Source organism: Hyperolius riggenbachi, chromosome 1 (genome assembly GCF_040937935.1).
Source record: "Hyperolius riggenbachi isolate aHypRig1 chromosome 1, aHypRig1.pri, whole genome shotgun sequence".
NCBI lineage: Eukaryota > Metazoa > Chordata > Amphibia > Anura > Hyperoliidae > Hyperolius > Hyperolius riggenbachi.
In genome coordinates this window covers 220,929,777-220,956,815 of record NC_090646.1, presented here as the reverse complement: position 1 = coordinate 220,956,815, position 27,039 = coordinate 220,929,777, and the positions used below count along the sequence as shown (strand labels likewise).

General features: G+C 44.3%; 1 protein-coding gene across 2 annotated transcripts in view; it reads right to left on the bottom strand.

Annotated features, from left to right (window-relative positions):
- LOC137571512 (bifunctional heparan sulfate N-deacetylase/N-sulfotransferase 4) overlaps positions 1–27,039 on the bottom strand; it is a 472,192-nt gene that overhangs the window by 11,937 nt on the left and 433,216 nt on the right. For both annotated transcript variants that reach the window (XM_068280740.1, XM_068280748.1), the window contains 3 exons: positions 18,450–18,620; positions 9,903–10,012; positions 6,334–6,436 (listed from right to left, as the gene is read on the bottom strand). In XM_068280740.1, coding sequence (XP_068136841.1) covers positions 6,334–6,436; positions 9,903–10,012; positions 18,450–18,620 — 384 coding nt within the window. The remainder of the gene's footprint in view (positions 1–6,333; positions 6,437–9,902; positions 10,013–18,449; positions 18,621–27,039) is intronic.

Here is a 27,039-nt window from a genome sequence, read left to right as displayed (position 1 = left end):
CTACACGCCTTTATTACACATTTATTGGGCTTGATTTACAAAGTCGTGCAAACTGTTTAGCACGGGTGTGCTAAACAGTTAGCACGTGAAGTGCCGTTCGCAGCACTTTGCGTGCGCAAAAGTCCGCAGACAGCACTTCACGTGCTAACTGTATTTCTATATTATTGCACAATGACTGGCAGAGGTAGAGGATGAGGCACCACCAGGAGAGGCAGCGCCATTGCTGCAGCCACTGCCAGCACCAGCAGGTCTGTGACTGGTCCGCCACCAGTCACTGACCGCAGAGTTGTGGAGGAGGGAGCAGAGGCGCAGCAGCAGCCTGTTGCGCCCATCTTTGAGATGGGTCGTCGCCCCCGGCCCATTGAGGAGAGTCAGGCACAGGCTGTCGTGAAAATGATGGTGGAGCAGCAAGCCACAGTTTCCAGCCAGACTTCCAGCGCCAGCGAGACCAGTGCCACCACCTGCACTCTGGTCCGCAGCAGCAGCCGCCCTCCACCACCGCTTGAGGTCACGTCAACCCCAGTGACCACCCTGCCCTCACTGAGCTCGCTCTTCATGCCAGGGACCGCGAGTGCTTTGAGGGAGGTTGTTGCAGAGTTTGAAGAGGAGATGATGGGGACATGCAAGGAGGAGGAGGAGGAGTTTGAGGTGGAGGAGTTTGTTTTTGGCACCGAACAACCACAATTTTTATGAGGGGGAGGAGGGGCCTGATGCAGGGGATGTTGGGGCAGAAGAGTTGGTTGGGGGCTCAGAGGAGATGTTTGGGGATGTTGATGATGATGCTGAAGTGCAGGATCGTCCCTATGTGCCACCACCACAGTTGGGTGAAGGCAGCTCGTCATTGGAGGAGGAGGCATCCCGGGCACAGAGGCGCGGCAGCAGCATGGCGGCCTGCACAGGGCGTGGAAGGCAGGAGCCACAGCCTGCTGCTTCAGCCGCTACCACCACCCGCACCAAAGCTCCTTCAAGCAAATGGAGAAAAAAACAGCCCTCCAAAGGCAAAAAAACTCTCAAGCTTGAAGGGCAAGTTGAAATCCCCAGTCTGGTGGTACTTCACTGTGTACGTTGACGATAAGACCTGTGCCATTTGCCACAGTTGTGGTGCAAGCCTGAGCAGAGGTCGCGATCTGAACAAGTTGGGTACCTCATGCCTGTAGACCCACTTGGAGACCAAACATTTTGAGGACTACAGTGAGTTTCTGAAGCTAAAGGACAGTGGCACAGGCAGTGGTCAGAGCCAGACAGCCATCCCATCCCGTTATCCCACCCTCCTGCTCATCCAGCATTAGCAGCAGGAGCACAGAAAGTCAATGCCCCCCCCCCCCGGGCAGCTAGTCCTCAGTGGCTTTATCTGCTCTCTCCACAGCCACCTCCTCATCCTCCCATGCAGGCAAACGCCACCAGACCCTGCTCAGCGAGTCCTTTCCTGGTGTGACCAAGGTTCTACCTCCCACCAACAGGCGCATCCGGGTGCTGAACGGGTTGCTTGCCCAGGCCATGTGTTCCCAGCTCCTGCTATACTCCTTTGTGCAGGAAGGGAGTGACATGAGAGCACTCCTGCAGTATGGGATCCCAGAGTGGCAAATTCCAAGCCGCCACTACTTCTCCCACACGGCAATCCCAGCACTTCACCGGTTTGCTATGGCGAACGTGGGCTGCTCACTCGATCACGCCGTCAGTGAGCATCCACACAATGGACTCCTGGAGCAACTGTTTTGGGACAGACCACTACCTGTCCTTCATGGCTCACTGGGTCAGCCTGGTGGAATGCGCCAGCGAGGAAGCAGTAGTAGGTCCATCCTCGGGTGCATCAGCAGCAGCACCACCAGTAGTCCACTATGTGGTGCCACCACATGGGGTCAGGGGAGAAGCAGCAGCTCCTGCTGCCAAGCGACCCCGCCTCAACAGCAGCGTGAAGGCCCACCACTGCCAAACGCTGCTGGAAATGGTCAGCCTGGGGAAGAACAGTCTCATGGCAGCCAACGTGCTCCGATACCTGAGGGAGCAGGAGAAGATGTGGCTGACTCCCAGAGGCCTCAGAGTTGGATTGGTGGTGTCCCACAATGCAGCCCACCTGCTGGCTGCCATCACCAGGGGACACTTGACCCACATCCCCTGCTTGGCCCACGGGGTCTACATGAAAAGGGCGCCGGTAAAAAAGGGCGCCTGGTGGAGCCCATATATATACCAACTTCGGCTACAAAAAGGCGCCTGGTGTAGCCCATATAAACTTCGGCTACAAAAAAGACGCTTGGTGTAGCCCATATAAAAACTTCGGCTACAAAAAAAACAAGGCGCCTGGTGTAGCCCATATAAAAACTTCGGCTACAAAAAAACTCCGGGATGTGTTAATTACTATTCCCCCTCCAGGCCGCCATGGATAGTGGGGGAATGAAATAATTCGGCTTCCAGCGCTTGTAGCCCATATACAAGCTTCGGCTAGAAAAAAACTCCGGGATGTGTTAATTACTATTCCCCCTCCAGGCCGCCATGGATAGTGGGGGAATGAAATAATTCGGCTTACAGTGCTTGTAGCCCATATAAAAACTTCGGCTACAAAAAAAAAAGTCAATAATATGGGCTACAGAGGGGCATCTTACTGTAGCCGAAAAAAATATGGGCTACAAAGGGGAGCCTGCTTGTAGCCGAAAACCTTGTAGCCGAAAAAATATGGGCTACAAAGGGGAGCCCACTTGTAGCCTATATCAAAACTCGGGCGCCCTTTTCTACACCTTGTAGCCCATATTTCCAGAAATAACATTGATGTCTATGGCGGCGCCCTTTTCATACAGGCAGCTCGGGCGCCCTTTTCAACCGATCCCTGGCCCACATCCTCAACCTGGTAGTGCAGAAGTTCCTGCGCACCTACCAGGGGATGGACAATCTGTTGGAAGCGGCTCGGGAAATTGTATGCACTTTCCGATGCTCAGCTGCTGCCGCAACAAACCTGGTCGACATGCAGCAGCGCGAGGGCCTGCCACGACACCGGCTTGTCATCGATGTGCCAACTCGCTGGAATTCTACCCTGGTGATTTTGGAGCAGCTGGTTGAGCAGAGGAGGGCTGTCAACCGCCACATAATTGAGGCCACTCTTGCCGACACCACCAAACTCCAGCTCCTCTCAAACGCACAGTGGGGGCAAATGCAGCAGGTCTGCTTGGTGTTGGCTCCCTTCCTGCAGGGAACCAACCTGGTGAGCCAGGAACAGGCATCCCTCTGCCAGTGGGTCCCCTTTGTTTGTCTGCTGGACAGGGCACTGTGTGATCTGCTGGATGTGATCTCCTGGATGTGGGAGAGAAGGCCCTGATCCAGCTGGAACAGCAGCCGCCTGCGCAGTCCACTTCTGCGCAGGATTTTGAGTTGTTGGAGGAGGAGGAGGCGTTGGAGGTCCTGGACGATGATGTTGAGGGGGAAAAGCGGAGCGCAGCTGCAGTGGTGTGAGGGTGGAGAGAGGAGTAAGAGGCTCAGGGGCCAGAGGATGAGGACAGCGTTGTGGCCACTGACCCTGATGTCTCTGCTGGACGGTCCACCCTGTTCTCCATGGCAGCGCACATGCTGCGGTGCCTGCGCACAGACCCCAGGGTTAAGCAGATGAGAGCTTGGGAGGACGCCTGCATCAGCATAATCCTGGACCCACGGCTGAAGGGGAAGGTGGCTCAGTTTCTGCCTGCTGGAGACACTGAGCAGTGAACAATGGAGTCACAGCCAGCATCTGACCCGGATAGTGGCGACTACATGGGGTCCTTCAGCGGGCTTGACACCGGCAAGGAGCCTATGGACCCCTTGGAGTACTGGGTCAAGTGCTTGCAGATCTGGAGTGAGCTGGCGCAGTACGCCCTGGAAGTCCTGTCTTGCCCCCCTTCCAGCGTGCTGTCCGAGAGGTGCTTCAGTGCGGCCGGTGGCGTGGTCATGGAGAAGCGCTCTCGTCTGTCCCCAGAGTCCGTAGACAGACTTACATTTTTGAAGATCAACCAGGCCTGGATTGAAGGCATATTCCAGGCACCTGTTGTCGGTGAGAGGAGGACATGAGGTGCCTGGGAATTATTCTTTCACAACATCAACCTTCAGTCCCCTACTAATGTGGCCTGTTTTTTCTGTAGGTGCTGTGGTACCACCGCTAGGTGCCATGGCCCGTTACATTGCCTGCTGCCACATGTAACTCCTCCTCCTGCTGCTGCTGCTGTATTTAACCTCCTGCTGTCTGTGTTTCCACTGCCAGGGTCCACAGAATTATGCGCTGCTGCCATGTGCCACTACAATAGCTACATTTTTTGGTCAAAAAAAATATTCTGAGATGTCTAGGTTAAAAACTGTGCTGTCCCAGTTGTGTATTGGACACAATGAGGGCTTCTCACCTGCTGTCTGGAACATCCTGCTGTATGGTGTTTATTACAGCCGTGGTACCAACGCTAGGTTCCATGGCCTGTTACATTGCCTGCTGCCAAACGTCACTCCTCCTCCTGCTGCTGCTGCTGCTGTATTTAACCTCCTGCTGTATGTGTTCCCACCGCCAGGGTCCACAGAATTATGTGCTGCTGCCATGCGCCACTAGCTATTACACAACAAATTCAGCTATGCTGTTGAAGAAATAATTTTAAAACAATTCTGTAAGGGAAAAACCATTAAGTTGGGCACAAGAGGAAGAATATGAACAAAAAAATTAAGAAGAAGATGGTGAAGAAGAAGAAGAAGTAGAAGATGATGGTGGTGGTGAAGAAGAAGAAGAAGAAGAGGAAGAACCAGGTGAAAAAGAAGAAGAACCAGGTGAAGAAGAAGAACAACAATAACCAGGTGAAGAAGAAGAAGAACCAGGTGAAGAAGAACCAGATGAAGAAAAAGAAAAAGAAGAATCAGGTGAAGAAGAAGAAGAAGAACCAGGGGGAAGAAGAAGATGAAGAACCATGTGAAGAAGAAGAACCAGGGGGTGAAGAAGAAGAAGAAGAAGAACTAGGTGAAGAAGAAGAAGAACCAGATGATGAGGAAGAAGATGAACCAGATGAAGAAGAACCAGGTGGTGGTGAAGAAGAAGATGGTGAAGATGATGGAAAGAAAGAAGATGGTGAAAAAGAAAAAGAAGACGGTGAAGAAAAAGATGGAGAGAATAAAAAGAAAAGGCGAAGACAGTGAAGAAGAATAAACAAATACAGAAAAAAAAGTTTTCCTTTTTTTTTAATTACACCTCCACACATATACTGGTGGTTTCCCTTTAAAAAACAAAAGATGCTTTAAGGCCATTCGAATTCATGATCACGACTCAATCCGAATTCAGTTAGTGATCATGGCTCGAATTCGAATCGAATTCTATGGTCGTGATCACAGCAGAATCCGGATTTGACACGGACCCGGATTTGAATGTACTTGAATCGAATTTGGGTACATTCGAGCAATACTGGGAGTAACTAAACTAGAGCCCCATTTCAATACTTGTGTGCGTCATCTAACTAGGTCAGTGGAGCAAAGTGTACACTAATAGTGATGAGCAAAAATTTTGCATAGTAGTAATTTTGCAGAGAAGTTATGATGCAAAATCGTAATACAAAACTTCAAACTATTGTGAAATTAACTTTGAAATGCATTTGATAAAAATGAGTTTTCATTTGCTTACTCATAAATGTTCTCACATACTCATCTGTACGAAATTGTAATTTTCTCATATCCATTGACTTCAATGCATTTGTTGAAATGTGTTTTCTCATGCCCACTGACCTCAATGCATTTGGAGAAAGTTTGTTTTCTGATGCCTATTGATATCAATGAATTTGGAAAAAATGTGTTTCTGCATGCATGTCCATAAATGTTCACGCATATACTCATCTGTGCAAAAATATATTTTCTCATGTCTAAAGACTTCAATGCATGTAGTGAAAATGTGTTTTCTCACATTTATATACATTTTTAAATATTTTCATGTGAAAATGGGACATTTTAGCAAAAATTATAGCTAAACAAAAATGGCCATGTTTGCTCATCACTTCTTAGTAGACGAGTGGCATGCACCGTGAACGTACTTTTGCAAGTTAGATTTAAATACATTAGTGGATTGCTTAATTATAATTTTGCATAACTTACGAAAATTATGAAAAATCAAGATTTCCTGCAAAATCATACTTACAATTAGAATTGTGATTGCAAAAAGGATGTGAAATTTAAGAAAAGCAAAATAAATTACCCATTACGATCAACATTATACACTAAAAACATTATACACTAAAAAAAATGAATAGAGAAGTGTTTAGCAATGCACCACACAATTGTTATTTCACACATATGACTTATCTATTTTGCTAACTTGATGATACATGGATAGCAGTAATAAATTAGAAGAATTTTTACCTCCAAATCCATTGCTGGATATTTTCGTCCTTTATTTTTCCCTAGGCATTTTGTTTTACCACCTTCCAAAAGCTGGCACCAGAAGCCCTTTTCTGGACTAAATCTGTAAAATACCATTACAAAAAGATGTTAAAAAATGTTCCCAAATTTGTAAAAAATCACTTAAGGCGCCTTTTACACATAACAGAATTTGTGTGCGATTTCCATTTTGCTAATTCGTGTACGTCACACATGTAATATAAGTCATTGGCATAGCATTTGAATCGCATTGTTGCATGATTTTTCTGCAACCCCCCCCGGAAAAAAAAAAGCTACATGTATGCTTTTTTTGGGAATAGACATGTCAATTATGTATAATGTAAGTCTATGTCAGCGCAGTAAAATTGCATATGTTATGTAAAACTTGCTCCAATTTTGTAGTTAATTAGATACATTTACATGTAAATTAACTTTATTGATAGGCATGGGAAAATGAAATTATGAAAAAAATCATGTGGGTAGAAAGCCAATACGCTCTTAAACCCCCATAGAATCCATCCACGGGTGCAGGATCAGGTATGCCAAACTAGGAACAGCAGCAGGTGAAGGAGGATCCGCAAACTCAGTGGAATGGTAAAAGCTGGAACTCTTTACTGGAAAACCACATACAAAGACATGTAAAAGCCACAGGAACAACTGACGTGTATCGGGCTCAGGATTCGCCCTTAATCATAGTTGTGCACAACTATGATTAAGGGCGAATCCTGAGCCCGATACGCGTCAGTTGTTCCTGTAGCTTTTACATGTCTTTTGTATGTGGTTTTCCAATAAAGAGTTCCAGCTTTTACCATTCCACTGAGTTTGCGGATCCTCCTTCACCTGCTGCTGTTCCTGGTATGAAAAAAAAATCATAAGAAAACACGACCAAACTAATGAAAAACTGGAACCATAAAAATGCAAAACACAGAATTACAATTACAAAAAATGTGGCCAAAAAATTGTAGGGTTAATGTGAAGGCAGCCTAAAATATGTCTGACCTGAAGCAAAGTTACCTAATTTAAGCACATAGATATTTTCATGCTGGTTCTACGTACCTCTGTGCTTTGTCCTTTCTACTCCTCGCTCCTCCTAGTCCCCATAATGACTCCTTGAAAAATATGACTTTTGTCAGGCAACCTTGTTAATCATCAGGATTTTCCTATATAAATCGCTGGTCGTTACGATAAAAAACGTCATTTTACTTCTCAAATATCACTGTGTGTCTCCTATATGATATGTTTAACTGACATTTTTTATCGTAACAACCAACGATTTATACAGGGAAATCATGACGATTAACAAGGTTGCCCAAACTTTCGCATCCCACTATATCTGTAAACCACAGATCATATACATGTATAGATATATAACCACAATTAGCATAATTGGATTAGTAATTGTGTTGTGGTTATATTAACTCAGGATTTAGATTATTGCCTAGGAGATTTTAGTTAAACACTATCCATATGTACAATTACATTTTGACATTAAAGTATGCTCATTAGAAATAAATTATACATCCCCTACTAATATGGATTTAGGGAACATAATTTGTTTTTAAATGTTAACATTTCTAAGAAAAATAAACTGAAAAATGTTGTGTTTTGTGAAGAAAATATAAGAAGTGGTTTAATTATTTACCAGTAGCATTAATTAAAATAAAAAAAAGTTGACAAGATTACGATTAACTCTTGATTCCCCTTTCTGCGCTGATACCATTCTACACATATAATTATTCCATCATGTCTATGTTGAATAATTTACAAGCAAATGAGAGGCAAACCACTTTATAATTTCCCAGTTTACCTATCAAGGAGTCTTTCAGGTGCCACTCGCTCTGTCTGAAGCTTTGCACACATTTCACCAAATTAATTACACACCAGCACATTTACTTTACTTTGTCTTATTTTATCACAGCTTAGCTTATAACGTTTTCCTTAATTTCCCTGTAGGGAAGCTTACTAGGGCTGGATGTATTTGTTTTGTCTGCTTAAAGTATGCTGTGGGAAACAAGCTTAATTTCATTTACCTGAGACTTCCCCTATCCCAAACACTGGTTTGCATGACAGCCAGTAGCCCCGGACTTCCCCTATCCCCCTGTTGTGAGCTACTGAGCATGTGCAGCTCTAGCGCGGCTCCTCAAACACACTCTCATGACCAGGAGTGGAACAATTCTCTTGAGAACCACGTTTTTGCAGAATGCGTCCACCCATAGGGGCATGATCAAGTAAATGTGTGTCCTGGGTCACACATGCACAGATGCCTGGTACCAGTGATTTTTCGAAGGGACACAGTAGCACATCAGAGCAGACCAGGAGGAGGAGGACACCTTTACACCAAGGACATGTAAAGCCATGGGGGGCTGGAAGAAGCCCCAAGTAAGTAAAATAGAACATGTAAGTAAAATGGAACTTGTCTTTTATATGCAGACCCTCCTTCACATACAGCACCTTCACTCTGCTATATGCAGTAACCAATGTGTTTCAGCCTGCTAACACATATGAAGCAGCAGCTTCCATTCAATGTGCAAGGCAACATAAAGTGAACAAAAGACACGGCACTCAGAGGGCTGTGAACAGCAACAAGCTGTATTGGAGTATGAGGATACACACACAACGTTTCCTCCGCCCGAAACTTTGTGTGTGTATCCTCATACTCCAATACAACTTGTTGCTGTTCACAGCCCTCTGAGTGCCGTGTCTTTTGTTCACTTTGTGGCTAACTGTTGAACAGGAGTGGTGTGCCTGTTGGATGCGGAGCACCAGCTGGCCGGTTTCTATACTGGTGTACCTGAGTCTGGGAAACCGTTTTGCTTTGCAGTAACCATACCATAAGCAACCCTCTTCATTAAGTGGCCTACCTTTTTGATTTGCAGTTTCTTTCATATGCAGGTAGTCCCCGACTTACGAACACCGGACTTACGGATGACCCGCTGATACGAACGGCATGGATTCTCTGTTTCCATGGCAACAAGGCAAAACATTTTTTCAAATTGGACTTGTAGTTTTTGAGAAAATCGATTTTGAAAAATTCAATGAAAAAATGGCTTTTAAACTTGTATTAGCAGGTACAGAGGGCAGATGTGACACAGAGGGGGACACTGGAGGCACAGGGGGGCACAGAGGAGGTACAGGGGGCAGAGATGGAACAGTGTTCCAATTTAAGAACAGATTCAGGTTAAGAATGTACCTACAGTCCCTATCTCGTTCGTTAACCGGGGACTACCTGTACAGCATCGTTAGGCTGTGGCATCTATGACCTTGGCAGATATTATCCAGCCCTGCACTACACATAATGATGTTTAAATCACAGCAGATCTAAGTGTTATCATTTATTCTCCAATCTCAGTTTGGACTCAAAAGGACATACCATTAAATGAAACAACAAGGCAGTAGTTGCCTAAACACTCTATATCACATTATTATATCTTATATTAACAATTAATTATTCAACACTTCTGATTTGAGATACATAATGATATGAAGTTTGCGTATATCAATGATCAAACATACCTCAAAATGAAAAGCAAAAGAAAAGGGCATATACTTACGTTAGAGTCTCTGAGTAATTATAATAAGGAGAGACTCCAAGAAATTTCTGTACTTCATCCATGACAGTTGCTGGATCACTCCTCAGATGTTGTCCATCGATAATTAAAAGCTGGAATAACACATCTTTGTTGTCAAAACATATTTTCCAAGTTAAAAATAACCTTGTATTATCTGAAATGGCAGCTCCAAACTAATGTATTAAACAAGAATCAGGGGAAGAATTAGAGGAGTGTATAAATTAAGCTTACCACTATGTTTCAGACTCTTTGAGGTGTATTTACTAAACTCCCCCCCGCGGAGCCAGGTATAGGTGTCCGCAGTATAGGTTAGCCAGGTCTAGTTGCACTCAGTATAGGTCCTCCCAGTATGGGTAGCCAGGAATAGGTACCCCAGTATAGGGAGCCAGCTATAGGTCCCCCCAGTATAGGTAGCCAGGCATAGGTGAGCCAGTATAGTTGCCACCAGTATATGTTAGCCAGGTAGGTGCCTCCAGTATAGGTAGCCAGTATAGTTGCCCCCAGTATAGGTTAGATAGGCAGGCGCCCCCGGTATAAGTTAGATAGGTAGCTGCCCCCAGTACAGCTTAGCTAGGTGGGTGCCTCTAATATAGGTAGCTAGAATAGTTGCCCCCAGCATAGGTTAGATAGGTAGGTGCTCCCAGTATAGGTTAGTAATGTAGGTGCCTCCAATATAGGTAGCCAGTATAGTTGCCACCTGTATAGGCTAGCTAGGTAGGTAGGCGCCCCCAATACAGGTTAGATAAGTAAGTGCCCCCAGTATAGGTTAGATTGGTAGCTGCCCCCCAGTATAGATAAGATAGGTAGCTGCCCCCCAGTACTAGGTTAGATTAGGTAGGTGCCCCCCAGTATAGGTTAGATTAGGTAGCTGCCCCCCCAGTATAGGTTAGATTAGGTAGCTGCCCCGCAGTATAGGTTAGATTAGGTAGGTGCCACCCCAGTCTAGGTTAGATTAGGTAGCTGCCCCCCCCCCCAGTATAGGTTAGATAGGTAGCTGCCCCCCAGTATAGGTTAGATAGGTAGCTGCCCCGCAGTATAGGTTAGATTAGCTAGGTGCCCCCCCAGTATAGGTTAGATTAGGTAGCTGCCCCCCCAGTATAGGTTAGATTTGGTAGGTGCCCCCCCAGTATAGGTTAGATTAGGTAGGTGCCCCCCAGTATAAGTCAGATTAGGTAGGTGCCCCCCAGTATAGGGTAGGTAGATGCCTCCCTATAATGGAGGGGGTAGCCGCAGCGAGGGCAGTCCGAAGTCTTCCTCCCTTCCTCTCCCCGGGCCGCCCTCCGTGTTCCCCCCTCAGATGCAGAGTAGTGCGCAGGGAAGCACTGTAAATAGTGACTCACCTCCCAGGTTCCAATCGCTGACCACTCACTAGCCGATGGTCTCCTCTCTACATCTCCGGGGATACACATGCTGATTCCTGTTTAACAGGAAGCAGCGTGTGTATTAGCGTCTATGCAGAGAGGAGACCGGCGGCGAGTGAGCGGCGATTGGAACCAGGGAAGTGAGTCACTACTTACAGCGCTTCCCTGCGCATTACTCTGCATCTGAGGGGGGAGCACGGAGGGCGGCCAGGGGAGAGGAAGCGAGGGAGAGGTCGGGCTGCCCTCGCTGCGGCTCCCCCCTCCATTACAGCGCCCCCTCCCAATAGCACTAAGGGCGGCCGCACGGCTGCACGGCCCCTAGAAACTGGCCTGATTACATGCAATGCATTCTGCTCTATTCATCGTACAGTAAGATTTTTAGCATATTATGCTTACCAAAGGTTAGTGAATATACTCCTAAGTCACCAACTATTTAAAGTCTATACAAAACCATAATTTCTTCATGAATGTTTTTCTCAAAACAGATGTCAGAGGGGATAGAATTGGATGGAACTATCTTTTCAACATTCTTTTACTTAAAGGGAAGGTCCGAGGTGATCAAAAAACAAAAATTTACTTACCTGGGGCTTCCTCTAGCCCCTTGCAGCCATCTCGTGCCCTTGTCACAGCTCAGCTCCCCGCTGGTGGCCCAGGGTCCCCTCTGGTACAAGATGCCTACTGTTCCTGCACGAGCGGCTCTCAAAGTCACGCTGACATCATCCGGACTGTACTGTGCAGGCGCAGTACAGTCCAGATGATGTCACTGCAACTCCATGAGCTGCATGCTGAAGCGCAGTAGAGGCTGACCTGGCGAGGTCGGCATCTGCACCTGAGTGGGCCGTGTGCCACCGGAGCTGCAGCGAGGGCACAGGACGGCTGCTAGAGGCTGGAGGAAGCCCCAGGTAAGTAGATTTTTGGATTTTAAGCACCTCCGACCTTTTTTAATCACCAGAGCTGAAGTTAAAATACAGTCTTTATCCATATGCCTGAAAATACCACAAAATCACTGGGGAAAAAAAGCAAAAAAAATTATGTTAAAAAAACCCTAACTTTTTTACTCTATAAAAAAATTTCTGGTTTGCAATGCATTATTCTGTTGCATTCAGGAGCTGTAATTAGATCAGTATAGAGAGAGAACTGTTCATTTCATAACTAGCCTAAGTACCAGTAAGAGTGCAGAGTCTGATTTGAACAACAATTTTTGATGTACTTTTGTGAATGAACGACAATGGGATCGATGCACAAAGCTGGGACAATATTACTGTGTGCAGACAGTGCACAGTAATACTGCACAGTAATACCAGCAGTAAGTTACCATGAGTTACGCTATTAGTGGGACCACGCTACACGAGCAATGAGAGAATTACTATAGTAATGGCATTACTAATGAGCATTACCATAGCAATGTAGTATAACCTGCTGCCAGTAGTAAAAGTAATATTGCCATGCTCTGTCTGTGCACAGCAATATTACCACAGCTTTGTGCATCAACCCCAATGTGTCTAAGAAAACACACAGTAATTGCAAGAAACAAAAGAGAGAGAACCCTGTCCTTCTGACCTTTCAATGTAAAGGTTTGCAATGCAACAATTATGTAACATTTCATGTAACTGTGACAGGAAATCAAGAATCATACACGTGTGACAATTCTAGTTGTATTTCGCTAGCTTATTGTATTGTATTATGTGCTTCAAGCTTTACTAACTAAGAATGGCAATAATTTTACATTTTTAAAGTCAAATTACAATATTTAATCCTAAACAACTCATTTTGAAATGTCTTGTTGCAGGACACTTAAAAAAGCATTATAATAAATATTAAGTCGGAGAGTGTCGGGTCTACCGGCACTACAAGGTATGCAGTCGCATCCCTTAGAGGTAGGAAATGACAGACATTCAAACACCACCTCGATTAAGCCTTTCCACTCGCAGTTCTTTCCTAAAGGAAGTTGTTTCTGCTCAGGTTTTTTTTTTAAAGAACTGCACTCTCCCTCCTACTCTCTCTCTCATTTTAACATGGAACATAACATCGTAACATGGTATATCTTATTTTAAAGAACACATTATAACGTTTAATTTGATGCCTTATTTGGACAGTTTGGCATCTTCTATTGATTGGTTGCAGAGGAGAAAGCCAAGGTATGGTAAATTGAAAAACAGTTTCCTGGGTGTAATCCGTGCCTGTGTGAGCAAGTTTCACAAAAATAGGTGGTTTTATGCCTGCCACCCGGGGTCTTACTGTCCCTACACACAATGCAATCTTTGGTATTTCGAATGGGCATATTAGCAACAAAATACTGGCTACTATTTACACCCTTCCCCAGTCCATCCCATAGGATGCCATTCATTGTCTGTATAACTTTGCAGGCAATATGCATGAAAAATAAAATTTAATCTGCAATGATTTTTTTTTGCAGAAAGGAATCTGCAAAAATGAATCAGCAGCTATTTTTTATTTAAAAAAAACAAAAAAACAGGAAAGAAACGGAAGTGACATTTAAATCTAAATATCACTTCTTTCTAGGGCTATAGGCAGACATCAGGTATGGGGCTGGGGGGCACTGACAGTGTGGGCATGTAGTATTACATGCCCACAAACCGGTGCTCACAGATCGACGGTTTGCGGCGGGCCAGATGCACTGCAAACTGCCGCTGCAGGAATGTCCTGTATAGCGGGACATACGAGCGCATCAGGTTTTTCCGTATGTCCCGCTATGCAGGACATATGAGTGGAAAGGGTTAAAGAAACTGCGTGCTCATGATGTTGTTAGCAGGTGTATATAACATGGATCATCAGAGAAAAGAAAAAAGTTCCATCAGGCATTGCAGTTGATTCAAATTTAATTGTGTTTTCAGTGTGATATAAATCACAATATGTAAATATCTTGCATTCAATGAGGTAGGTGCAAAAGTCATGTGCAGACAACTTGTGCTCTTAAGATTATTGCATGAGATAGACGTCCTACGATATCAGAGGGTGGTGGTGGGTGTAAGGCAAAAACGGTAGCCTAACGGCCGTTTCGCACGGCGGTGCTTCTTGCGTGGCTGATCCACGCCAATACACAAAAAATACACAGGCTTTTATTTCCTGTGTCACCTGTTAGGGGCAGGGTACGCGATGATGTATGCGTTCCGGCCATATGCGTAAAGACGTATACGTCTAGTCGACTTTAATTAACCACCTGCCTTTGTATTTTCCCAATTATGTGTCATTTATGATGGACAACAAGATAGACGTAAAACACTTTTAAACATGCAAAACATTCTTATTTTATATGTTTGTGATGTGTCTTAATAATTAAAGCAGTTTTAATATACAGGGAGTGCAGAATTATTAGGCAAATGAGTATTTTGACCACATCATCCTCTTTATGCATGTTGTCTTACTCCAAGCTGTATAGGCTCGAAAGCCTACTACCAATTAAGCATATTAGGTGATGTGCATCTCTGTAATGAGAAGGGGTGTGGTCTAATGACATCAACACCCTATATCAGGTGTGCATAATTATTAGGCAACTTCCTTTCCTTTGGCAAAATGGGTCAAAAGAAGGATTTGACAGGCTCAGAAAAGTCAAAAATAGTGAGATATCTTGCAGAGGGATGCAGCACTCTTAAAATTGCAAAGCTTCTGAAGCGTGATCATCGAACAATCAAGCGTTTCATTCAAAAAAGTCAACAGGGTCGCAAGAAGCGTGTGGAAAAACCAAGGCGCAAAATAACTGCCCATGAACTGAGAAAAGTAAAGCGTGCAGCTGCCAAGATGCCACTTGCCACCAGTTTGGCCATATTTCAGAGCTGCAACATCACTGGAGTGCCCAAAAGCATAAGGTGTGCAATACTCAGAGACATGGCCCAGGTAAAAAAAGCTGAAAGACGACCACCACTGAACAAGACCCACAAGCTGAAATGTCAAGACTGGGCCAAGAAATATCTCAAGACTGATATTTCTAAGGTTTTATGGACTGATGAAATGAGAGTGAGTCTTGATGGGCCAGATGGATGGGCCCGTGGCTGGATTGGTAAAGGGCAGAGAGCTCCAGTCCGACTCAGACGCCAGCAAGGTGGAGGTGGAGTACTGGTTTGGGCTGGTATCATCAAAGATGAGCTTGTGGGGCCTTTTGGGGTTGAGGATGGAGTCAAGCTCAACGCCCAGTCCTACTGCCAGTTTCTGGAAGACACCTTCTTCAAGCAGTGGTACAGGAAGAAGTCTGCATCCTTCAAGAAAAACATGATTTTCATGCAGGACAATGCTCCATCACACGCGTCCAAGTACTCCACAGCGTGGCTGGCAAGAAAGGGTATAAAAGAAGAAAAACTAATGACATGGCCTCCTTGTTCACCTGATCTGAACCCCATTGAGAACCTGTGGTCCATCATAAAATGTGAGATTTACAAGGAGGGAAAACAGTACACTTCTCTGAACAGTGTCTGGGAGGCTGTGGTTGCTGCTGCACGCAATGTTGATGGTGAACAGATCAAAACACTGACAGAATCCATGGATGGCAGGCTTTTGAGTGTCCTTGCAAAGAAAGGTGGCTATATTGGTCACTGATTTGTTTTTGTTTTGTTTTTGAATGTCAGAAATGTATATTTGTGAATGTTGAGATGTTATATAGGTTTCACTGGTAAAAATAAGTAATTGAAATGGGTATATATTTGTTTTTTGTTAAGTTGCCTAATAATTATGCACAGTAATAGTCACCTGCACACACAGATATCCCCCTAAAATAGCTAAAACTAAAAACAAACTAAGAACTACTTTCAAAAATATTCTGCTTTGATATTAATGAGTTTTTTGGGTTCATTGAGAACATGGTTGTTGTTCAATAATAAAATTATTCCTCAAAAATACAACTTGCCTAATAATTCTGCACTCCCTGTACACATGCCTCTTTTGTAAAATATCCCTTCATGTTTTATGTATGCAAAACATTTATAAAAAAAAGTATAACTTAATAAATAATAATAATAATATAGAGATTTTGTTCAAAACAAGAATTGAAAGGCCTTGAGCTCCTAAAAAAAATAATACAATGCAGTCAATGCTTGTGGTTAGTAAATTTATATTAACTTTTTTAAATCATGCATTACTATGTGCACATATGTATTTTGATATAATGGTTTGCAGTAAATTAACCTTAAGCAGATTGAGTGTATGTTTGCTATGGATTTGCAATCAGCCAGATAAGATTGTCTTAAGTTCTGGTAAAGAATTCCATATGTCAGCAGAAGCCCATGGTTTGTCCTGTTATATCTTTATTTTATCATTATGGCATGGCTGGAAATCTCAAAAGTATTACAGAAGGACACAGTAAATACCATTCCTTATAGGTAAAAGCATGCATAGAGTAATTCTGTCAATAATTTAATCAAAGGACATTTATTGAAGTAATATAGGTAATGGAGCAGAGAGCATTCTGAATTTCATGAGTGAGTGATTTTAGCACTCTGTATGTCAATACAGAAAATTAACATTGTGATTAATTAGAGTAGGATATGGCAGATCATACTAATACTTTGCAATGCTGAAGTAATTTTGTATGAATAAATAAATAAAAACGCAAAGTTGCACTAAAGGTGATTTTAAAAAACCCATGCACAACATGTACACTGTTACAGCTTAAACATGAAGATGTATAAATACATTGACATTTAAATTAATATATTTAATAAGCTAAAATTGTTGGAACATACCGGTATCTGTGAATAGAGAAATTGTACTTGCATTTTTGTTTTTCACCTTAGCTTTTAGATCTGTTATGTCATTTAAGCTGACATTTTTCACAGTGCACCTCTACAATGGGAAGTTTCAGGCACATACATGTGACAGTGCAGATAACGCATAATATACAGTGAAAAGAAAAGAAAAAAATTGATTCTCTTGGAGCCTAATGTGATGACACTTAGACAATAACATGAATGGTTCTTCACGTAGATTAGACAGGCAGGCCTTGAAGATGGCTATGAATGTTGTCTGTCCTTAAATTCATATCACAATACTGATGTGAGGATCCCTGTCAAGTGGAGTGTCAATTACTGCTTTATTACATTCTACACATTTTTAAATAAAATGTCAATTTTATAAATGTGGCTAAATGACTTTGTTGGGGATCTATGGACTGGTTACTAAGTCTGGTTACATGAACAAAATCCCTGCAAACTAAAACTGTGCACTTTGTTGACTTTGGATGTGATTTGCTAAAGGACAAATTTAGTTAAGGTGAGGAGTGTAAAACTAATCGTAAGGCAGACCTAAACTCAGAACTACCTCTGTGCTCTAAAAGATATGCAACAGAATAATAAGATTTACTGAAAAAAAATTATTTGATACAGCTGATACAAATCCTGCAATAAATGTGCAGTTTGTCTACTTCCTGCTTTCATGGAAGCAGACATATTGTTAACATTCTTTGTTTACCAATTACCTCTCTGCCATGGCAGGAGCTGACAAAGCTGAGGGATCAAATTACAACTTGTGCTTAGTCACAGATGAGGGGGAATTAGACAGGCTAAATTCTCTAAATACATACAGAGTGCATTTAAATATGTGTAACTTCTGTCTTGTGCAAGAGCTCAGGTCCACTTTAAGGGGAATTTAAAGCGGGCCTGAACTCAGAATGTCCTCTCTGCTCTAAAAGATGCATAACAGCATACTAAGCTTTTTGTGTTATAGCATTTTATTGCATACAGTACTAAGCTTTAAACAAAAACATTTCTTTGTTACAGCTGATACAAATCCTAAAATAAATCTGCACTGTTTCTACTTCTTGATTCATGGAAGCAGACGTATTGTTAACATCCTGTGCTTTTATAATGAGCTTATCTGCCATCTCTGCCATGGGCAGTCATGTGACACAGGGGAGAAATCAAATTACAACTTGTGATTAAACACAAATGAGGGGGAATTAAAAAGGCTGAACTCTAAATACATACAGGGTGTATTTGTCTATGGTTTCCTTCTGTCCTGCTCAGGTCAACTTTCAAAAATAAACAATTCTTATGTGAATAGAAAGGTGACAATTGTTTTTCCTGCTCTTCCTTCAGTAAATCACCTGTGTTTGTGGAGTACATTGTAAAATATCACAATGCACCATCCATTGTAAAATATCACAGAACACATAAAAATAAAATTAATCCACGCTTACAACATACTAATATTTTTATAATACCTGAGACGGTGGGAAGAAGGTCAGCCATCGCTCTATATGTGTTGCATACCATCCAGGGACAAGACATCTTTTTTGCAGGATTTGTAATTCCATGGATGCTGCATGATCAGGTGTTATTACTTCATAGAAGCTATATTTTAGGGCAGTGGGATCTCCATGAAATCGCTGATGCTGATGAAAACATAAAAGGCTTGTTAAGTCACATTCTCCTAATTTATACAGAAAATACTGTAAAGGATTGATTAAATGAGAAGAATCTGGAGGCAACCATCTTTTTTCTTTTTCTTTCTTTCTTTTTTTTTTTTTATAGTGCAGTGACTGTCATAATGATTATATTAATTTCTGAGTCACACAAACATAAAGTCAAAGCTGTCAAAGTAGCATTCACGACTAGTGATGGATGAACATGTTTGCTGGTGAACAGTAACTGGCAAACATTGGCTGTTCAAGTTTTACCCCCTAGAGCCACATTAATCCATGCCACGCACTGATTAGTGTTGGGCGAACATCTAGATGTTCGGGTTCGGGCCGAACAGGCCGAACATGTCCGCGATGTTCGGGTGTTCGACCCGAACTCCGAACATAATGGAAGTCAATGGGGACCCGAACTTTTGTGCTTTGTAAAGCCTCCTTACATGCTACATACCCCAAATTTACAGGGTATGTGCACCTTGGGAGTGGGTACAAGAGGAAAAAAAAATTTAGCAAAAAGAGCTTATAGTTTTTGAGAAAATCGATTTTAAAGTTTCAAAGGGAAAACTGTCTTTTAAATGCGGGAAATGTCTGTTTTCTTTGCACAGGTAACATGCTTTTTGTCGGCATGCAGTCATAAATGTAATACATATAAGAGGTTCCAGGAAAAGGGACCGGTAATGCTAACCCAGCAGCAGCACACGTGATGGAACAGGAGGAGGGTGGCGCAGGAGGAGAAGGCCACGCTTTGAGACACAACAACCCAGGCCTTGCATGAGGACAAGAAGCGTGCGGATAGCATGCTTTGTACCACCATGCAGTCATAAATGTAATAAAGATAAGTGGTTCAATAAACAGGGACCACGCGGCAACGCTAACCCAGCAGCAGCACACGTGATGGAACAGGAGGAGGCGCAGGAGGAGAAGGCCACGCTTTGTGAGACACAACAACCCAGGCCTTGCATGAGGACAAAAAGCGTGCGGAGAGCATGCTTTGTACCGCCATGTAGTCATAAATGTAATAAAGATAAGAGGTTCAATAAACAGGGACCACGCGGCAACGCTAACCCAGCAGCAGCAGCAGCAGCAGCACACGTGATGGAACAGGAGGAGGCGCAGGAGGAGAAGGCCACGCTTTGTGAGACACAACAACCCAGGCCTTGCATGAGGACAAAAAGCGTGCGGATAGCATGCTTTGTACCGCCATGTAGTCATAAATGTAATAAAGATAAGAGGTTCCATAAACAGGGACCGGCAACGCTAACCCAGCAGCAGCAGCAGCAGCAGCACACGTGATGGAACAGGAGGAGGCGCAGGAGGAGAAGGCCACGCTTTGTGAGACACAACAACCCAGGCCTTGCATGAGGACAAAAAGCGTGCGGATAGCATGCTTTGTACCGCCATGTAGTCATAAATGTAATAAAGATAAGAGGTTCCATAAACAGGGACCACGCGGCAACGGTAACCCAGCAGCAGCAGCAGCAGCAGCAGCACACGTGATGGAACAGGAGGAGGCGCAGGAGGAGAAGGCCACGCTTTGTGAGACACAACAACCCAGGCCTTGCATGAGGACAAAAAGCGTGCGGATATAGCAGCAATGCTTTTTGCCGCCATGCAGTCATAAATGTAATACAGATGAGAGGTTCAATAAACAGGGACCGGAAACGCTAAACCATCCCAGATGTTCATCGGTCATGTTACTTGGTTGGGGTCCAGGAGTGTTGCGTAGTCGTTTCCAATCCAGGATTGATTCATTTTAATTTGAGTCAGACGGTCTGCATTTTCTGTGGAGAGGCGGATACGCCGATCTGTGATGATGCCTCCGGCAGCACTGAAACAGCGTTCCGACATAACGCTGGCTGCCGGGCAAGCCAGCACCTCTATTGCGTACATTGCCAGTTCGTGCCAGGTGTCTAGCTTCATGCCCGGTTTCAGGTCCAGCGGTGCCAGCCACAAATCCGTCTGTTCCTTTATTCCCCTCCAAATTTCCTCCCCTGTGTGCTGCTTATCCCCAAGGCAGATCAGCTTCAGCAACGCTTGCTGACGCATGCCAACAGCTGTGCTGCACTGCTTCCACGATCCTACTGCTGCTGGTGCTGGGTTAGCATTTCCGGATGAGGTACAGCTTTGAGATGCGTTGGAGGAGAAGGAGTCAGAGAGGTAGGTGCTGCTGTTGTTATCCAGCTGTTTGCGGCGTGGGCAACACCCGCGCCGTAGCAGGTGAGGAATCGCTGCCAGGCTCCACAAGGTTCACCCAGTGCGCGGTAAGGGAGATGTATCGACCCTGGCCGAACGCACTCGTCCAGGTGTCAGTGGTGAGGTGAACCTTGCAGGCAACGGCATTCTTCAAGCTTCGGGTTATTTAGCTGACCACGTGCTCATGCAACTCAGGCACTGCAGAGCGCGCAAAGTGGTAGCGGCTGGGAACAACGTAACGTGGGATGGCCACTGACATCATGCCCTTGAAGCTGTTTGTCTCCACCACTCGATATGGCAGCATTTCGCAGGCCAGAAGCTTGGCTATGCTGGCTGGCTGTTACTGCCACGGCCCGGGGGTCATTTGCTGGCAATTTCCTCTTGTGCTCAAACATCTCAGAGACAGACAACTCAACCGTAGCGCTGCACACCGAAGGGCTGTTGGTTGTTGTGTTTGATGAACACTGGGAGACCTCAAGAGCACTAGTCCGGAAAGTGACAGTGTCAGCATCGTCTGATGTTTGTGAATGTTGTGAACCACGCAATGGCTGGGCTACTGCTGCTGCTGAGGCGGGTCTGGTGGTGAGTCTGGTGAACCCAAGGGAGGCAGTGTTGCTGGTGGTACCCTGTCCTGCCGCGTTTGCCCACAGAGTGGGATGTTTGGATAGAATGTGGCGGCTCATGCTGGTGGTGGAGAGGTTGTTAATACTTTTCCCCCTGCTCAGGCGGGTCTTGCACACCTTGCAAATCGCCATGGTAACATCCTCAGTGCAGTCTTCAAAGAAAGCCCAGACTTTAACTGGCTGAGGACTCGGACCTCGTGCGTGATGTGCTGGTGCTGCTTAACCCACTGCTGGACGCTTGAGAGGTCATCCAAGTAATTATCTGGTCCTGTTCTTTTGGATCTGTGAGGGTTGTTGTCCTGGACAACATGGGCAGTATTGAGTGGGTTTTCTTGGGTGCTCCCCTGTGGCCTGTACGTGAACCGTCAGGGGAAACACCTCTTCCCTTGCCCCTCCCTCTTTCACCGGATTTCTTCCTCATTTCACTTATCCTTAAAGTACACGCTGACTGGCAGCAGTACAGTGGCAGTACAGAAATGCTATACAGTGGTGGGTGAGCGGTGTACCACTATTGTCAGCAGTGACACAGAGCACAATGCTATACAGTGGCGGGTGAGCGGTGTACTACTGTTCCCAGCAGACACAGAGTGGAAGTAAACACAATGCTATATAGTGTGGCTGAGCCGTGTACACAGAGTGGCATTAAACACAATGCTATATAGTCTGCTATATAGTCACCCCGAACAGGGTGATGTTCTGCAGAACCCGAACAGTGGCAAACACTGTTCGCCCAACACTACTGGGAGGGAACGCAGATTTTAGTACCTAAACACACGATACAACATGTTTTCCGGGGTCGGACTCTGAGGCACATACAGATGGTCCCGATCATCATCCTCATCATACAACTCTTCTCCTGAGTCTGACCCACCCACCACCTCTGCCACCCCAACATCCCCAGACACAGACCCCTCATCGTCCTCAACATTAACTTGGGATGCTGGCCTGAGCCAGACCTCCTCCTCCACATCAGGCCCCATCATCTCCTCAATGGCAGCCCTCATTAATCGCTCTGGCGACGGACTGATGGACACAACGTTCTCCTCCGGGGAGGGCTGCTGCTGACCACTGGCTGCTGGGGTGGATGTTATAGCTTGCGTGGGGCGTTGGCTGTTGCTGTTGTTGGGAGTGCTGCTCACAGCGGAGGTCTCTGGGGAACTCATGTTGAGCTCATATAGTGGTTGACGGTGAGTGGAGTATTACTGATCCCAGCAATATACACACTGACTGGCAGAGTACGCAATGCTATATAGTGTGGCTGAGCGGTGTACACAGAGTGGCAGTAAACACAATGCTATATAGTCTGGCTGAGCGAGCGGTGTACTACTGTTCCCAGCAGAATCAGAGTGGCAGTAAACAATGGTATATAGTCTGGCTGAGCGGTGTACACACAATGCTATATAGTCTGCTATATAGTGTCAGTAAACAATGGTATATAGTCTGGCTGAGCGAGCGGTGTACTACTGTTCCCAGCAGAATCAGAGTGGCAGTAAACAATGGTATATAGTCTGGCTGAGCGGTGTACACAGAGTGTCAGTAAACAATGGTATATAGTCTGGCTGAGCGAGCGGTGTACTACTGTTCCCAGCAGAATCAGAGTGGCAGTAAACAATGGTATATAGTCTGGCTGAGCGGTGTACACAGAGTGTCAGTAAACAATGGTATATAGTCTGGCTGAGCGAGCGGTGTACTACTGTTCCCAGCAGAATCAGAGTGGCAGTAAACAATGGTATATAGTCTGGCTGAGCGGTGTACACAGAGTGTCAGTAAACAATGGTATATAGTCTGGCTGAGCGGTGTACACACAATGCTATATAGTCTGCTATATAGTGTCAGTAAACAATGGTATATAGTCTGGCTGAGCGAGCGGTGTACTACTGTTCCCAGCAGAATCAGAGTGGCAGTAAACAATGGTATATAGTCTGGCTGAGCGGTGTACACAGAGTGTCAGTAAACAATGGTATATAGTCTGGCTGAGCGAGCGGTGTACTACTGTTCCCAGCAGAATCAGAGTGGCAGTAAACAATGGTATATAGTCTGGCTGAGCGGTGTACACAGAGTGTCAGTAAACAATGGTATATAGTCTGGCTGAGCGGTGTACACACAATGCTATATAGTCTGCTATATAGTGTCAGTAAACAATGGTATATAGTCTGGCTGAGCGAGCGGTGTACTACTGTTCCCAGCAGAATCAGAGTGGCAGTAAACAATGGTATATAGTCTGGCTGAGCGGTGTACACAGAGTTTCAGTAAACAATGGTATATAGTCTGGCTGAGCGGTGTACACAGAGTGTCAGTAAACAATGGTATATAGTCTGGCTGAGCGGTGTACACAGAGTGGCAGTAAACACAATGCTATATAGTCTGGCTGAGCGAGCGGTGTACTACTGTTCCCAGCAGAATCAGAGTGGCAGTAAACAATGGTATATAGTCTGGCTGAGCGGTGTACACAGAGTGTCAGTAAACAATGGTATATAGTCTGGCTGAGCGGTGTACACAGAGTGTCAGTAAACAATGGTATATAGTCTGGCTGAGCGGTGTACACAGAGTGGCAGTAAACACAATGCTATATACTCTGGCTGAGCGAGCGGTGTACTACTGTTCCCAGCAGACACAGAACAGTGAACAGAATGCTATATAGTGTGGCTGAGCGAGCGGTGTACCACTATTCCCAGCAGACACAGAACAGTGAACAGAATGCTATATAGTGTGGCTGAGCGGGCGGTGTACCACTATTCCCAGCAGACACAGAACAGTGAACAGAATGCTATATAGTGTGGATGAGCGAGCGGTGTACCACTATTCCCAGCAGACACAGAACAGTAAACAGAATGCTATATAGTGTGGCTGAGCGAGCGGTGTACCACTATTCCCAGCAGACACAGAACAGTGAACAGAATGCTATATAGTGTGGCTGAGCGAGCGGTGTACCACTATTCCCAGCAGACACAGAACAGTGCACAGAATGCTATATAGTGTGGCTGAGCGAGCGGTGTACCACTATTCCCAGCAGACACAGAACAGTAAACAGAATGCTATATAGTGTGGCTGAGCGAGCGGTGTACCACTATTCCCAGCAGACACAGAACAGTAAACAGAATGCTATATAGTGTGGCTGAGCGAGCGGTGTACCACTATTCCAAGCAGACACAGAACAGTGAACAGAATGCTATATAGTGTGGCTGAGCGAGCGGTGTACCACTATTCCCAGCAGACACAGAGTGGCAGTAAACAGAATGCTATATAGTGTGGCTGAGCGAGGTACACAGAGTGGCAGTAAACAGAATGCTATATAGTGTGGCTGAGCAAGCGGTGTACTACTATTCCCAGCAGACACAGAGTGGCAGTAAACAGAATGCTATATAGTGTGGCTGAGCGAGGTACACAGAGTGGCAGTAAACAGAATGCTATATAGTGTGGCTGAGCAAGCGGTGTACTACTGTTCCCAGCAGTGACACAATGACAGGGGGGACCCTGGCTAGCGTGGCTGGAGCGCGAACTACCCTGCCTGCCTACCCAAAGCTAAACCCACAGACAAATGGCGGAGATATGACGTGGTTCGGGTATTTATTTACCCGAACCACGTGACCGTTCGGCCAATCAGAGCGCGTTCGGGTCCGAACCACGTGACCCGTTCGGCCAATCACAGCGCTAGCCGAACGTTCGGGGAACGTTCGGCCATGCGCTCTTAGTTCGGCCATATGGCCGAACGGTTTGGCCGAGCACCGTCAGGTGTTCGGCCGAACTCGAACATCACCCGAACAGGGTGATGTTCTGCAGAACCCGAACAGTGGCGAACACTGTTCGCCCAACACTAGCACTGATGAGGATCAATCAATCCAAAGCAGTCTGTATGCATGTTGGGTTAGTGTGTCTCTGTAATATTAAAAAGCTGACACATTATTGCATTCCAGCGGATCTGGAGGTGTGTTTAGCTCACGGGGACCAGTGGTGGGCCGAAATTTCACATATGCGAAATCTCACATCGAAATTTGCATTTACGCATCATAATTATAATGCAAAATTTTGGAGAAAAACTTAAGTAATACGTTATTTGTATGTAATAGTAGTATTTGATAATTTCGCATCATTTTTTGTGTAATTTTCACGCAGTTTTGTGAAATGTTGTGCCGACTTTAGCGGTAAATAGCAAAGCACCCATACATGCTATTGCTACCAAAATTAGTACAAGTGTTGAGTAGAATATTGGGTACAAGATAAAAAAATAATTTTTCAAAAAGACATTGTAGTTTTTGAGAAAATCAATTTTAAATATACAAAGAAAAATAGTTTTAAAACTCATTTTTTTGTTTAAAAAACATTTTTTCTCTGCATTTTTAAAATTGATTTTCTCAAAAACTACAAGGTCTTTTTGGGAATGTTTTTTGTTTTTGTCTTGTACCCACTATTCTCCTTAACACATGTAGCAATTTTGGTGTCACTACCATGTATGGGGGCTTTGCTATTCACTGCCAAAGTCGGCACAAAATTACGCAAAAATTACGCAAAATTTTAGGCAACATTAAGGATCAATAGAATTTACGAATTGTAATTACGTATAAGCGTAAATGCATACATTTACGTGAAATTTTGCGGAATCGTAATTAGCTGATTATGATCATGACTGACAGGGACAACAAAGGGTAATTTATATATTTCAGCAGTGATGCACTGGGAGAAATCTCGAATCTATCTCTAACTCTAACCTGAATTATTGCAAATACTTTCTGTTTTAAGAAAGCAAACTTTTGTTTTCTATAGCATTTTAGTAAGAGGGCTTTTTGGTCCATTGTAGCCCCTTACACACTCCAATGAGTTCTGGTTCACATTAAAAGAAGGCTCTGTGTAAAATACATTTTTTTTGTGGGGAATTTTGATACTGACTCTTCTCTGCCATGCCACTGTCTGGGTTTTTGTACACTTTGTACACAATTTTTAAAGAAATTGTGGCTGCAGAAATGCCCTGAAGGTTTTAGAATTTCACCTGCCATTAAAGTCAGTGGGGTTTGCCGTGAACGTTCACTTTTTTATTTAGTATTTATATAGCATCAACATCTTCCTCAGTGCTGTACAGAGTATATATAGTCTTGTCACTAACTTTTTTTTTTGTGTGGCTTTAACAAGGAACTCATCCAATGACAGCTACTTTAAAAGATTTCATGGAATTGTTACTTTGCACAGTCTCTACAATCAGATTGAGTACAACTAAGTATAATCCTGCTGCACCAAAGCAGCTTGTATATCAAGATGTTGCTTGTTTATCAAGTCAAAATTTCACAAACATTTTTGCTTGTACATCAAAGCACTCTTATACCAAGTTACTCTCAATCCAAGGTTTTACTGTACACGTTCTTGGTCAGTGATGCATAATACATTACAGGTTGAGGACATAAATATAAGAACAAGCAATGTCATTATTTATGATCCTCTCAGGGTTTTTTTTAAGAATGCCAAGCCCTCATTCATTCATTCATTCATTCATTCATTCATTTTTCACCACCTCTACTTATGAATACTTAGCTAGTTCCCCTGTGTTTTCATTCACCATTGCAATGAAATATTTACAAATATTGGTGTTG